At 36.0% G+C, this 15,665-nt stretch overlaps 1 protein-coding gene across 1 annotated transcript; it reads left to right on the plus strand.

Annotated features, from left to right (window-relative positions):
- The first annotated feature begins 26 nt into the window (after positions 1-26).
- On the plus strand, positions 27-15,269 carry LOC148513876 (olfactory receptor 11A1-like). Its single transcript, XM_088481298.1, has 3 exons — positions 27-46; positions 13,056-13,131; positions 14,310-15,269. The coding sequence occupies exons 1-3, from the start codon at positions 27-29 to the stop codon at positions 15,267-15,269; spliced, it is 1,056 nt and encodes a 351-aa protein (XP_088337424.1).
- Positions 15,270-15,665: the final 396 nt, after the last annotated feature.

Genomic DNA, 15,665 nt, shown 5'->3' on the forward strand with positions numbered 1-15,665 from the left:
CTGTTCTCATGTCAAATATATGTAGGATGACCAAAATCTACAAAAAGTAAGTTTAAAGTTAACAAAAACTGTGTAAAATATTGTATATGTACATTATATGTAACATGTGGCTATTATCAAAACTAGACTCTGGAGGCATTGTAATGAGGAAAAATATGGAAAAGCAATTGGAGAAAACTTAAGTGAACAGATAAGCCACTATAAAGTGAGTTAATTTTGAAAACCATGTGGAGTTTTTTTATTAATACTGCCACTTACTATAAATGTTATAATAAATGGATCTCATTTATATCATGTTTAGTATTATTTACATATGTAATATATTTTTTCATGATTATATTATGTGATTATATATGTTTACTTTCTATGAAAAAAATGTTAGTGAGATACTTTTTATCTATGTATATACACTGTACATCCCATTGTAAAGCTAATTTTATGTTTAATAAAAAATATTTCTTAAATTGAGATTGAGACTTCAAAATTTTATTGCTATTTTATTGTATTTTAAGATACACTTTTAAGGAAGTCACAAGAAATTATATGCATGGGTGGACAAGGCTACTGTGAGCACAAGGCTTCTGTGAGTTTATGGACTTGATGTCCATAAACTCATACACTTAAGAGGGAGGATAGCAAGTCTATTACATCCAACTGTATAAAGCCATATTTGCTTTTTATAAGGCTGATTTATGGATTTTATTGATTTTTATAAATATTAAAATGTTTAAAGGAATTTTATAGTGATTGTGTAATTGGGTGAATTCTAGTATAAAGGTCTCTGTGTAAAATCAAGAATACAACCACAAATCTTCTCCAGTGGGTATATTACTAAAAGGAATATTAAGAAAGAGGTATTATTGGAGTCATTAGACATATATAAAGGAGTAGTATCTGGCTCACCCAAGAACCCTCTAGCAATCATTGCATTTTGGTCCATAGCTGGCATAGTTGGGTGGGGATGCAGCCAGGTGAACAGAGTATTATTTGTACTATCTAAGATTTAACATAAATTTAGTGTACAAACATTTTAGCACATTGAGGGAATCTGTAATTATATATATATATATATATATATATATATATATATATATATATATTTATAAAATGTAGCATATGGGAACACAGGTGTGGCGGCACTCCAGGCTTTGAATGAAGACAACTCGTCATCGGTGATCAATGTTTCAATGCTTTAATGCATTTTTGTCAAGCATAAATATAAAGAAGTGATGCGGTACTCACCAGAATAAATACCCCCATCACTGTGGTTGCGGGATCCTGCTTCCTCATGTCCTGATGATCCGGATTTGTGACATAGGAATTGACATCAGCATGCTGCGTGACTGTGTACCAAAATTGAAAACAAATGATAAATGATAACATTTATACAAATAATTTAACATAAATATATATATATATGATGAAAACATAATACAAAAATGCACATAAGTGAATCAGTAAATAAATGTGTCTAAACAATCAATATGTATATAAGTGCCATGAACATGTTGGACACCGGCTGTGTATGAAGCCATGATACTGTGTAGAGAAAGAAAGTTGCTGCTGCTAAATAACGTCATAGTGTCGAATGATCACGGTGATAAAAGGACATTTAAGTCCAACTAGTGTATATAAAAAATATATAGAAACACATCATATATAGCTAGGCTACTAGTCCAAAACCAATGTGTGTATAATAAAAGCAAATCTGTAACAATTATGTATAAATGTTACATGGTATCTAATGCTGGTATATATATAAATGTATATCAATATCCCTAAAAATAAATAAGAGTACAATTAGATACATATACATGGAACAAAGGTGAAGAAAGTAATTTTCAAGAACATAAAGAGCATAACAGTATTAATGTTATACTTCTAGAAGACAACTAAGTAAATAATGAGTAAATAAATTAATACCAGAGGAAGCAATGTAATCCCAAAGTATCAGTAAGTAAATTTGGAATTAAAGAATCCAATTTTTCGATCCATTTTTGTCTCTAATTGTAGCAGCCCTTTTGATCTATCCCTCTTCTGGTTAAGGGGGGGACATTGTCTGTGATATGGTACAATAAAGTAGATAAGTTGTACTGGGCTGTGGCAAAGTGCCTAGCCACTGGTTGTTCACTGGTGCCCTTGGCCAATGCTGTCCTAAACGCTGACCGGTGTTGGATCATTCTTTCCTTAAATTGTCGGTAAGTTTACCGACATATATTTTAGAACACAGGCATGTAATTATATAAATTACATATTTGCTACTGCAAGTTAAATGGTAACGGATATTGGCCCTGATTCAGAGCCGGTCACTGCTGGCGGCCGCTCGTTCTGAATGTGGGCGTGGTTTTTTTGGGGGTCTCCGGCCACTCGCAAAGTAGTGGGTGACCACCCACAGCCTGTGCGAGTGGCCAGGAGCCCATCGCAATAATTGCAACCATCGGCCTTGCAACAAGAACCTGTTTTAGGGTCTCGGCTTCCGCAAGGCCGAGTGGACTTCCTGCTCTAATAGAGCAGGAAGTCCACTACTGACATCACGAGTGATGTCAGTAGGTCTGCCCACAAATGCCAGGCATTCCCTAGGACCACCCCCCCAGCCCGCCTACAAAACAGGGTGAGCTGTCACTCACCATCGATAGTCGCCCCGTCTTGTAGCAAGCCCCATAGTGACTGAACTTCAGTTGCTGGATGGGGCTTGTGCATGTGCATGCCGAATGTAGTGCATGCGCAATCCATAAACATTGAGCCGCTTGCAAGCTGCTCTGAATCAGCCCCATTGTCCTTAGTTCCCTTGTACAAATGATGGAAAGTCCTCCCTGTTTTAAGGTAATTGCAAGTGGTGTAGTTTATGGGCATTTACAACACCCCAATTTAGGTTTGCCTAAAAATGTTTGTACGCTCTTTACTACAAAGTTGGTAATGACAAAGTCCCTCAAGGTTTCTTCTCTCTTGTAGCAAGACATGAATTTTTTTTATTATGCAGGGTATTAAGTTCCAGTTCTGATGTAATCAAAGGCCATAGTGGTTTGGCTTTATTGTTACTGTTTATTATTATTATAATTATTATTATTATTATTATAATTATTATTATTATTATTATTATTATTATTATTATTATTATTATTATTATTATTATTATTGTTATTATGGTGAGTGCAGATCCCCTGTGATTTCTGTATATATCTATATATATATATATATATATATATATAGTATATAGTTAGAGGGTAATCTATATATATATATATATATATATATATATTGTGTATATTTGCACTCAGCCCTCAATTATCAACATGCGGGGTGCATACACAGAAATATACCTTGACTGCTGTCCGTGACGATTAATTTAAAGGCAATTAAGTAGCAGACACTCTCCAAACAAAAAAATAAACTTTTCTTTATCATTTATATTTATTGGTGATATGACATGGAGTAAATTAGTAATATTTCTTTGATCTCCCACAAATAATATTAAGACTTAATCATGTCAATGTCCATGTAAGCATTTCATATAGCACACAGTGACAGCTTGTGATGTCCATAACACCAGCATGATGCTCAGATGCATAAATTAATAAAACATCCTGTAATCTTCATCAACATTGTGTTCTTGGTGCAATCTATATCACATCAGTTTAGTGCAATAATAATACTCATAATGTCCTTGTAAGGCTCAATGCCAAATATGCAATATGTAAAACTTCAGTACTTATACCAAATAAGTTGTTGTTTTGTTTGGAGAGTGTCCACTATTTAATTGCATATATATATATATATATATATATATATATATATATAAATATATACATATACACACACTACCATTCACAAGTTTGGGATCACTTAGTAATGTCCTTATTTTTTTAAAGGAAAGCACTGTTTTTTTCAATGAAGATAACATTGAACTAATCAGAAATACACTCTATACACTGTTAATGTGATAAGTGACTGTACTAGCTGCAAATGTCTGTTTTTTAAAAGAATATCTACATAGGTGTATAGAGGCCCATTTCCAGCAACCATCACTCCTGTGTTCTAATGGTACATTGTGTTTGCTAAGCGCGTTAGAAGACTAATGGTTGATTAGAAAACCCTTGAAAACCCTTGTGCAATTATTTTAGCACAGATTAAAATGTATTTGCTCGTTAGAGAAGCTATAAAACTGGCCTTCCTTAGAACTAGTTGTGTATCTGGAGCATCATATTTGTGGTTTCGATTATACTCTCCAAATGGCCAGAAAAAGAGAACTTTCATGTGAAACTCTACAGTGTATTCTTATTCTTAGAAATGAAGGCTATTTCATGCAAGAAATTGCCAAGAAACTGAACATTTCCTACAATGGTATGTACTGCTCCCTTTAGAGGACAGCACAAACAGGCTCTAACCAGAGTAGAAAGAGAAGTGGGAGGCCCCGATGCACAACTGTGCAAGAAGACAAGTACATTAGAGTCTCTAGTTTGAGAAATAGATGCCTCACAAGTCCTCAACTGGCAGCTTCATTAAATCATTAAATGGTACCTGCAAAACACCAGTGTCAATGTCTACAGTGAAGAGGTGACCCCAGAATGCTGGCCTTCTAGGCAGAGTGACAAAGAAAAAGCCATATCTTAGACTGGCCAATAAAAGGAAAAGATTATTATGGGCAAAAGAACACAGAAATTAGACAGAGGAAGATTGGAAAAAATGTGTTATGGACAGACAAATCGAAGTTTGAGGTGTTTAGATCACACAGAAGAACATTTGTGAGATGCAGAACAAGTGAAAAGATGCTGGAAGAGTGCCTGACACCATCTGTCAAGCATTTTGTAGGCAATGTGATGGTCTGGGGCTGCTTTGGTGCTGGTAAAGTGGGAGATTTGCACAAATTAAAAAGGATTTTGAATAAGGAAGGCTATCACTCCATTTTGCAACTCCATGCCATAGCCTGTGGACAGCACTTGATTGGAGACAATTTCCTCCTCCAACAGGATAATGACCCAAAGCACACCTCCAAATTATGCAGGAACTTTATAGGGAAGAAGCATGCAGCTGGTAATCTGTCTGTAATGGAAGGGCCAGTGCAGTCACCAGATCTCAACCCCATTGAGTTGTTGTGGGAGCAGCTTGACCGTATGGTATGCAAGAAGTGCCCATCAAGCCAATCCAACTTGTGGGAGGTGCTTCAGGAAGCGTGGGGTGAAATTTCTTCAGATTACCTCAATAAATTAACAGCTAGAATGCCAAAGGTGCAATGCTGTAATTGCTGCAAAAGGAGCATTCTTTGATGAAGGCAAAGTTTGAAGGACAAAATTTATTATTTCACATAAATATCATTATTTCTAACCTGGCCAATGTCTTGACTATATATGTTCTATTCATTTTGCAACTCATTTGATAAATAAAAGTCAGGTTTCATGTAAAACATTAAATTGCCTGAGTGACCCCAAACTTTTTAATAGTAGTGTGTATATATATATATATATATATATATATATAAAAAATATATTAGATATCTTATTTAATCATAGTCACATAAGAGGTATTTTCATAGCCCAAAAACTAGCTTGGTTGGTCGATTAGCATTTAAAAACACAAAACCAACTCACACACAAAGACCACCAAAGGCAAATGATTAACATCTCAACACATGTGTTCATGAGCTCTCTGGCCTTTGTTGTAACACATGCAAAGCTTAGAACCACCCCCATAAGTTTCAGCTGACCAAGGAATAACTGAACCCCACCGGTGAGGGAGGCTGGGAGTTGAATCCCATGCAAAGAGAGCTGAGACACTCACGTTGCTACATCCATACCAGAAGGATGGGATTTCAACAATAATCAATGGGGAAGTTGGCTCTTTTCTTCCCCAATGATATCAGAATTGTAGGATGATTTACAGAAACTATAATATTATAGAGTCTCCTCACATTCAAAATGGAGTTTATCTTTGGACCATGAGGCTAGAAAACAAAGAGACATGCGGCATCCCTTCCCCCATACCCCAACATTCCCCCACACTAACACAATATCTCTATATTGCTCTCTCTCTATATTATTTTTGATTATCTTACATTACATTTAACTTATCTGTTTTATTATATACTGTACTGTATGTGAACTTTGAGCATAAATTCTTTATATAAATACACTTTTACTCTAGTAGACCTGGTGTGCAATGTTTTATGAAATTAAATAATCCTAATGCTTCAAAGCTATATAATAACCTTTTGAGTAAATGACAAAAATAGAATACAGATGGGCCCAGCTAGTTTGTTGCTCATAGAATGCATTTGCAAGCCTCTGTGTCACTCCATGGAACGTTATGTGATGGCTGTACTGTGGCGTAGTGTTTTGCATGCAGATACACCAGCACTGGCTCAAAGAACATAGGCATGCTGCATATCATTTTAATCACCAGAAGCTGCTTGTGCTTTCAATTCAATTTGCTGTATGATTCAGACACAGTTGATGGTAAAAAGTTGCATAAAAAGATGCGCTACCGAGTCACACCATGACATGGCATGACTAGAAGGCTTGTTTAACATGCAAGGAGGCTGGATGTATAAGGACACATCTATAAATGTATTTGTATAATAACAGAATTCAGACACCACCAAGTGATTTCTTTTTAATCCTGTAGTGAAGATTTAAAAACTAAAATAAAAAATATATATCCTTTTCCGTGACTCAAACCCAGGACATCCAAGGTGCAAGGTGCACACCTTAACCACTCGCACACACACATCAGTCATGTTGAGAACTGCACATGTTGTGTATGTGATGTGAAGTGTAGTTGCTTCAAACATATGAGATTGAAACCAGGCAGAAAGATAAATGAAGTGCAAACAGATAAACAGGAAAGAAACAGATATATACTGTATATATATATATATATATATATATATATATATACAGCTTGTGGTTTGGCACTAGCCAAAGATAAGTGCTGTTGCTGGGTGCCTTCTTTAAATGAACATATAGATCAGATATTTCCTTGAGAAGCATGATGAGCCCCCTTGGGAAAGAAAAAAGCGGCAATCCAATAGTGAAAAAAGCAAAGTGTATTAAGAAATCACATGATACATCGAGTATGTCGACGTTTCAAGGTCTCCTTGGACCTTGTCTTCAGGACCAGTGTACTTAAAATGAACAAACAGAGAATCTTACCTAAATAATGTCTGTAATGAACAGGCGTGTGTATGCACTCTGGACACACCCGACCAGAGGATGACCCTTCCATCTAGGGAAACCTGGATTTGGCCCTCCTCAATGATGTCATGCATCTCCATGGTGACCCTGATCAACAGCACCATCTGACTTGGTAGGGGAGATCAGCTGAAAAAAAGAAGAGGAAGAGAGTAAATGAGCAGTGAGTGTAGAATGTGTAAGTGACGTGAAAAAACAAGAAAAAACTAAAATTGTGTGTCAAATAGTGAAAAAACAAATGTAAGATACATGTAAAGAATAATGACATTTAAAGAAATGTGAATAAAGTGCAATGTGTGTGAAAAATATGAGTATAATTGATGTGTGTAAAGTGCCTGGATGAAATTGGTAAAATGATTTACTGTACAGATGCATATATGTTTTAAAAAGAGAACAAAGTGCTTTGCTTAAAAGGGTACATGGACAGACATAAACAATCAGAATTATAAAAAAAAAGAAGAACATATCCAAAAAACTGGGAAAGAAGCTTTGAAGTGCACTAGTGGGAAAACAGACTAAAATATGAGTCATCAAGAATAGGCAAGTCACTATGTAATGGTGTCCAAAAAATGAGGTTATAAAAGCACATTCCAGGCAATTTTTTTGTTAAGGCCATGGGGCGCTAGTGTATCCAATCTGAAAATCCATTTAGATTCACATTGAGATAGGAGCTTGTTCTTGTCACCTCCACGACTGAGTGCGGGAATATGGTCAATTATTTTGTATTTTAGGCTTGACAAAGTATGGTTATGAGCCTTAAAGTGTCGTGCCACTGGTTGATCTATGTTTTTTCCTTGGAGGGCAGCTCTAATGGCAGACCTGTGTAAGGCCATTCTATCACAAAAAGTTCTCATGGTCTGTCCTACATAATATAGTCCACAAGGACATATGATAAGATATATGACAAACTGTGTAGTGCAAGGTGCAAATCTTATAAACCTGTATGGGGATGCTTAAAGTACTGTCCTGCTTCCATAAAGCTGCAAGTTACGCATGACGGGCATTTATAACAATCCGTTTTTTTATTTGATCAGATGCAAGGTTACTTTGTTGTACTCCAGTGATGTCAGTTTTGACAAGTAGATCCCTAAGATTTTTGCCTCTTAAAATAGAGTCTAAGAGAGTTACATAAAAATAAACAAGAAGTTTTTACTATACCAAGAAACGATCTACTGACTTCTAACAAGAAAAATCGTAATACAGAGAAAATTCCATTTGAAACAGAGTACTCGCTCTCTAGCCAGATAGTACTCAGGGTGATAAAAGCATTTTGGCCTTTGGTCACAGGAGATCGTGAGTTATCTGGACTACAGAAAAAAAGTCTAATGCTGAGTTATAAAGAGGCAAAAATCCTGTGTCTTTCCTGTTTGTGTCCTGATGAAGACCACGTTTATGTGGTCAAAACATCGACTTTCTGACAACTTTATGATGTGAACATTAAAGTAGGTTGCTTTTTAACCTTTGTAACCTGAAGAGAAGCCCTGGTGAGTGCGTTCTTTTTTCAAGTGTTTGTTATGCATTTGAAGTAGATATAACTTAATTACCTAATTATTAAAAGTTTTCATTATTGTTTTGTCACTTCCAACTATATATTATGTCCACAAGATAACTTATTTTAATATGAATAAAAATGACAGTATCTCAAGAGTAATGATAAAAGTATTCTCTTTTTTCTGAATCTACTCACCTCCCCTATGAATCCTCCTTAGACAAAATAATTACCTCTAGAGCAATCTCAATATGTATATAAAATGAATCAATATCAGTGCAAGCACTAAATATTGTGCTCTCATTTTAGATCTTAGCAGTATCCTTTAGTCATCTATTTGCTTTCCATGGAAAACTCTGCACATCTTCAGTCACCATTTTACAAATTCACAACATCATTGGAATATGAACAGAATATATTCTCCATTTCTTTTTTTAGATAATTCTCTGACAACGTGAACCTAAAAGAGCATGGATTATAATCAAAGTCTAGTTGATTATGTAAGAGCTATTTTCTATCTGGTCTAGTCTATAAACATATTTATAAATTGCAGAAGGTTATTAATTTATTCTTACACATGACTTTAACTTTTACATCAGCCATAACTTTGTGTATGTATCTTTTCATTGGTAATAATATATCTCTCACAATTATTGTTGTCATTCACATTTATTTATCCATAATGGAATAACTGATGGTTTTTGCAAAAAATCCAGCACTCACCTCTATTGCAATGCAGATTGTCAGGGTGCCTTCCATTAAGGTTAAGATACATTTTCACAAGGCGGATGGTGGCAATTTAGGACTGAATAAATACTAAATAAAGCAGAGCTATTCAGATTTGCTGTTTTTAACATTTATTCAGTATCAGAGATCTGCATTTAGCCTTGTGAGTCTACAGTGGTTTAATAATTTGTAGAGTCACAATTGACTGCAATCCCAGACATCAGCTTGTTGTATATGCCTCTGCCAGTTTTCGGCACATACAGTAGATTGGGAATATAAAATGTAAAACATTTTGTGGTGAGTGGTAATAGACTGCTCTCTTCAACTGCATCCACAGATTTTCTATTGAACTTGAGTCAGGGCTCTGATTTGGCCACTCAAAGACATTAAACTACCTATCCTTAAGCAACTGCATTGTTTTCTTGTTGGTATGTTTTGGGTCATTTTCATGCTGGAAGGTGAACCACTTGCCCCTCACCAGCTGTCTAGTAGAGGGCCACAGCTTTTCTCAAGATTTTGTGTGTACCTTGGAAGAATCCAAATTCCCTTTTAAATCTTGACCAATTTTCTCCTAAATGCAGAGAAACTCCCCTGTGACTTAATCTTACCACCATCATGTTTCAAAATAGGTTTGCTGTGTTTTGGATGGTGTGGTATGCTTGGTTCTCACCAAACATAGAGCTTGAAATGCAGTCCAAAAAGTTATATATCTTGATAATACTTTGCATAGTACTCAGAGGGCAATAAAAAGCCTTTAAAATATTTTATTATAATTCTCCAAACTTGTTCCTTTCCACAACTTTATCCCAGTGCTGTTTTGAAAGCACCTTTAGAACAATGGATAATTATTTGCATTACCGTGCACTACAAGTAGTTGAATATGTAAAGAAATGCTAAGTTTATTCTAATGAAATAAAAACCAACACAATTGATGTGAAGTGGTTTCCAATATCATGTTGTGGGTTACAATGTGTAAATAAAGCATAAAACTGGAAAACATTTGATTGCACACATCTTATAGTCCAGGGTCCAATGTAACAAAAAGATGAGGATTTTGACTGGGCACTATATATATATATATATATATATATATATATATGGTCTCTTTAAGATAAATAATTTTTTGTTTCTTAACTCCTACATTTGTGCATTTAATTCTCAAGTCTTCTATATCAGACAATGGCCATGTAATGCTCAGATTTGGCTTTCTGCTGCTATTGCTTTCACACATTATTTTTCTGTTCTTTGCATTATTTATGTTCAGATGCTGCAATAAATCATAAACTATTAGTAGTCACTTTTTGATCGATGAATGAATGTGGCAGTGATGGTAAAGGTGTTCTTTGCAGGATAACCACTGTTTTTACTTTATGGCATCTTTCACGGACTCTCTGTGACCAAAGGATCATTAGGTGTCTTCTATAATGGCATACCATTGTAACCCCCATTACCATTTACCTCAGAACCTCATTGAGGATGCCATAAAAGACAATTATAGTAGTTAAGAAGCAACAGAGAATAAAGTGTCAGTGAAAGCTGACAAGGAGAAAAATAAAGGAAATTTAAGAAGTTAATTGGGGTGACAGGAGGACATTTCAGTTCAGCTTCGCAGACTGGCGGCAGAGAAGCATAAACATTAAAATAAAATTATCGTTTGGAGTCATAATTCATTATAGCCACAATATATACTATAAGAAAAATAACCTACTAATTGCTGTGATCAATATAATATTATACTGTATTATTTTTGTACCATTATATTTAGAGATGTGCGCCAACCCACGTGTTTTGATTTTGGATCTGGATCTCCCCTGGTTTTGAATCTGAATCTGGTTTTGGATTTTTTCCTTGGTTTTTTTTTGTTTTTCGCTTTTGGTTTTGGAGCTGGATTTTTTCTTAAAATGTCATAAAAACAGCTAAAATCACATAAAATGGGCCTGTTTTTGTTCCTACAGTATTATTAACCTCAATAACATTTATTTCCAGTAATTTCCAATCAATTTTAACCACCTCACAATATAATTTTTTTCATCTAGTTAAGGCCAAAAGTGTGCATCCAGCTAGCTGGCTGACTAAGCTTAGCGACACAGTGGATGGCACTAACATGTGGCAGTTCAGCTTCCAATTTACAACAAGGATACAGTGTGTTACACAGTGTGGGTTGGATACACCAATAGTGCACTCACCGTGACACCAGTGTCGGCAGAGCAGGGTTGCTGACGGTGTCCTCAGTACATGAGATGGCAGTGCTGTGGTGCTAGCAGGTTACCAGCAGTGTCAGCAGAGTGAGGGTGCCAGCGGTGTCTTCAGTGCAGGTTTGCTGGCTGTGTTGGTATTACGGGGGTTGCTGACGGTGTCCTCAGCACATGGAATGGCAGGGCTGCGGTGCTGGCAGTGTCCTTAGTGAAGGGTAATAGTGGTGTCAGCAGAGCAGGGGTGCCAGTGATGTCCTCAGTGCAGGTTTGCTGACTGTGTCAGCAGTGCAGGGGTGTTTTCAATGCAGGTTGCCGGTGGTGTTGGCTGCATGGGGAACCAGTGGTGTCAGCAATAGGGCTGCTGGCGGTGTCAGTAGTGGGGGTGCCGGCAGTGTGGGTTCCCATCAGCAGGTGTGTTGGCAGCGGAGGGTGCCAGCTGCAGGAACCAGTGCCATCTTCTTTTAGTTGTTTTTTCCCTGCATTCAAAGGGCTTAATGCTGATTGTCTGAGAGCCGTGACAGGCGGCTTTGTCAGCCAATCAGCGCTTTTCCCATTGAAGGCAAAGGGATCTTCAAAAATGGCCGCTTGAGGCAAATCCTCGAGATCCAACAGCAGATCACGAGGTTTTGCCTCGGGAGAGGGATCCAGGGTTGGCAGGGAGATCCTAGCTTTGCTCAGATCGCCCCAGATCCCTAAAATTCGGGTGGGTTCGTATCTCTGATAACCAAACCCGCTCATCCCTAATTATATTACACAGGCATTTAAATAAGTGTTGGACCAGAAACCTAATTCCCGCATCAAAATACATCACATTTAAGGGAGTAACTTCAAGTCATTGTTAACAATATTTATATAATGCAATTTTGCTAATATACAACAAGTACCAACTATTAACTCAATGTGCACCAATGTACTGATGGCCATAAAACAATGACATTACCAGATACCTGATCTTGTACAATATTGCCCAACTGTCTGTAGTTAGATTGTTTTACTATATGTAAGTGAGGCACAATGTGAGGTGTAAATGAGGTATATGGTTTAGGATTAAACTGTTTAATATTATAAAGGGTGAAGGGAGGTGTCTAGTGTATTATTGCATATTTATAAATACTATGTAATAGATGGAAGAGTGATCTGTATATGTACATTTTTGGTGATATAATAACGTTTCATAAATATGAGTGTGGAATATAAAGGTGCAGAGTTATTGTAGGCCTTTGAGCTGTAAGATGAAAAAAAAATAAATGTAAAAATTAAGTAAATTTAAAATACAAATATCCTTTGCTAATCCTTACAGTATTGTTATGTGAAGAATTGCCTTTGCCTACTCTCTTCCCTAAAATAAATCACACTCAGAGTTTATTTTCTACTTTTTGCATCGTGTATTACTGTACCTAAAGGGATTAGCTGTAGGTCCATCAAATCTATAATAACAGTTCTTGGGGATTTCTCGAGCAGACCCCTTGTGGAACTTCCTTTTCTTTTAAACCTGGATGTTGGCACCACTGAGGAATTAGATATCCAGAAGGATCAGGTATATTACTGTGTATATTATTGTGTGACCCTGTCATTTATTCCAAGTTCCGGTGAGGAGTTACTCTTACTTTAGACCCATCCATAATATTAGGTTGTAAATATTTACGTTCCCTGAATGACAATGTTTTTTATGGTGCTAATTTAGCAACTAAGTACATAATATTAAACACTATGTGCGGTATCCAATTAGCCCTGAACATTGTTCAGGCGCAAACGGATCCCACAGAGCTATGCAATTAGCTCTGAAGTGCCGCTTGACACCGGCATTTATCATGTTTTTTTTTGTTTTGGGGGGGGAGGGGGACCTGATGTGTCCAGGATAAAAACCCACGAAAATTGTAGTTTTGTTGCCCCCGCAAAGACAAAAACACATTGGTCAGTGTCATGTCAGGTTACAGATCCTATGTGTTTTGGTCCAAAATATGCTATTTTGCATGAAATAATAGGATAGGGTGTAAAGAACATCGGTGAAAAACAGGGATAATTGGTGAAAAAATCTTGTTTTTTGCTGTTTGCTGCTAATTGGATACCAAATGTATTAGGTCATATAAAACCACAACTAAAAGTTGATATTTTCCCATCCTCACTAAAAGACTTTGTAAAGGGAAAATTATGATGTTTGGGCTAAATCTAGTTTTATGGATGGCTGATACTAAATTTGTTACAACTGGTTAAAACCCTTTAGAGCAAAGGTTCCCAAACTTGGTCCCCAGGACCCCAAACAGTGCATGTTTTCCAGGTTTTTTCACAGAATCACAAGTGAAATAATTATCGCCACCTGTATAACATGTACCAGTGAGTACTGACCACACCAGTGCACCTGCTGGGTGACCTGCAAAATGTGAACTGTGTGGGGTCCCGAGGACCGAGTTTGAGAACAAATACTTTAGAGAATTCCTGAATTCTGTCTGTTCCTATTTTCGACCATTCCAGTATCATTCACATTATCCATTGTATTTATAATTTTGTAAATAAATAACACATTGATGAACTGGTCATTTCTTAAAATGTTTATTTTATCCTTATATACTCTTATAATTATGTTAAAGAGTGGAAAGCATTCAAATAATTTGCTTTTACTATACATCTTTATCCAGTATAAAACATACAGTATGTGTCAAGATACCAACATAATGCAGACTATCTACTGTAACTCTGTATCTTTTTCATGTACAGATAACACAACAGACTAATTTCTCAACAATTATATTATTGGGATTCCAGTGTAAGAACGATTTCAAAGTTTTGTTATTCATTCTGCTCCTTGTGATTTACTGCTTGACACTAGGTGGAAACATCCTGATTATCACACTGGTTTCCTACAGCAAGAACCTCCACTCTCCCATGTACTTCTTCCTCACGCAACTCTCCATGTGTGACATCATGGTGACAACATATATTGTCCCCAACATGCTTCATGTTGTGCTGAATGATGGGGCCACCATATCTCTTACTGGATGCATCACTCAATTCTATTTCTTTGGTTCATCAGAAGCAGGAGAATGTCTTATTCTGACGGTGATGTCCTATGATAGATATTTGGCCATATGTGACCCATTACACTATTCCTATATAATGAACAATATATTTTGCCTTAAACTAATTATTGTATCTTGGCTTTTTAGTTTTTCTTTACCATTAGTCCTGATAATCATGATGAGTGAGCTGCAATTCTGTGGGCCAAATATTATCGACCATTTCTTCTGTGATTTAAATCCATTATTAGAACTTTCTTGCTCAGATATTTCCCTAGTCCTAATGACAGGTCTTTTGCTGGGGTTTTTTGACCTAGTCTGCCCACTCATTGTAATCATTGTTTCATACACTTACATTGTCCTGATCATATCAAAAATTTCCACATTAACCGGGAGATGGAAATCCTTTTCTACATGCAGTTCTCATCTGACTGTCGTGTGCCTATTTTATGGGACCCTAATAGCTACGTACATGCTTCCAAATAAAGGGCGATTACTGATAATAAGTAAAATACTATCTATGCTGTACACTGTGTTCACTCCATTTTTTAACCCTTTCATTTACAGTTTTAAAAATAATGACATCAAGGAAGCTTTGATAAAAATGTTGTATAATTACAATGATTATTATTTAACAAAGCCTACAATAAAATACACCTAATTATTTGTGTTATTTTTGATTTTGTTTCAAAGATGTGTAGCATTAATAAAACCTAATATATATATATATATATATATATATATATATATATACATACACATTTTAGAGGAACCACTGCTGTGTTCCAATGTAGAAATATGCACTTCACAACTACAATTCAAATCAGCATATACAGTATAACATCGCTGGATGTTAATATATCAAATTCTAAAGGAAATGGTATGAACAACCTAATTTTTAAATACTGTACAGTACATTTAAGAGCTCTACACTGCTGTGACTGGAAATACAGTACAATACAAATTTCAAGATATAGGTTAATACTTCTGTACTAATAAATATTTCTATATGCAACCAAACAATACCTATGACTGAAAATGTGTAAACGTAAGAAAA

Source organism: Taudactylus pleione, unplaced genomic scaffold (genome assembly GCF_031769625.1).
Source record: "Taudactylus pleione unplaced genomic scaffold, aTauple2 ptg000268l, whole genome shotgun sequence".
In the NCBI taxonomy this organism is placed as follows: domain Eukaryota; kingdom Metazoa; phylum Chordata; class Amphibia; order Anura; family Myobatrachidae; genus Taudactylus; species Taudactylus pleione.

Excerpts from the sequence above, each read along its gene's own strand:
- LOC148513876 (XM_088481298.1), top strand. The coding sequence starts at position 27 with ATGACCAAAATCTACAAAAA. Across the intron at positions 47-13,055 it reads ATGACCAAAATCTACAAAAA|ACCCCTTGTGGAACTTCCTT; the intron begins GTAAGTTTAAAG and ends TTTCTCGAGCAG. Across the intron at positions 13,132-14,309 it reads TAGATATCCAGAAGGATCAG|ATAACACAACAGACTAATTT; the intron begins GTATATTACTGT and ends TTTCATGTACAG.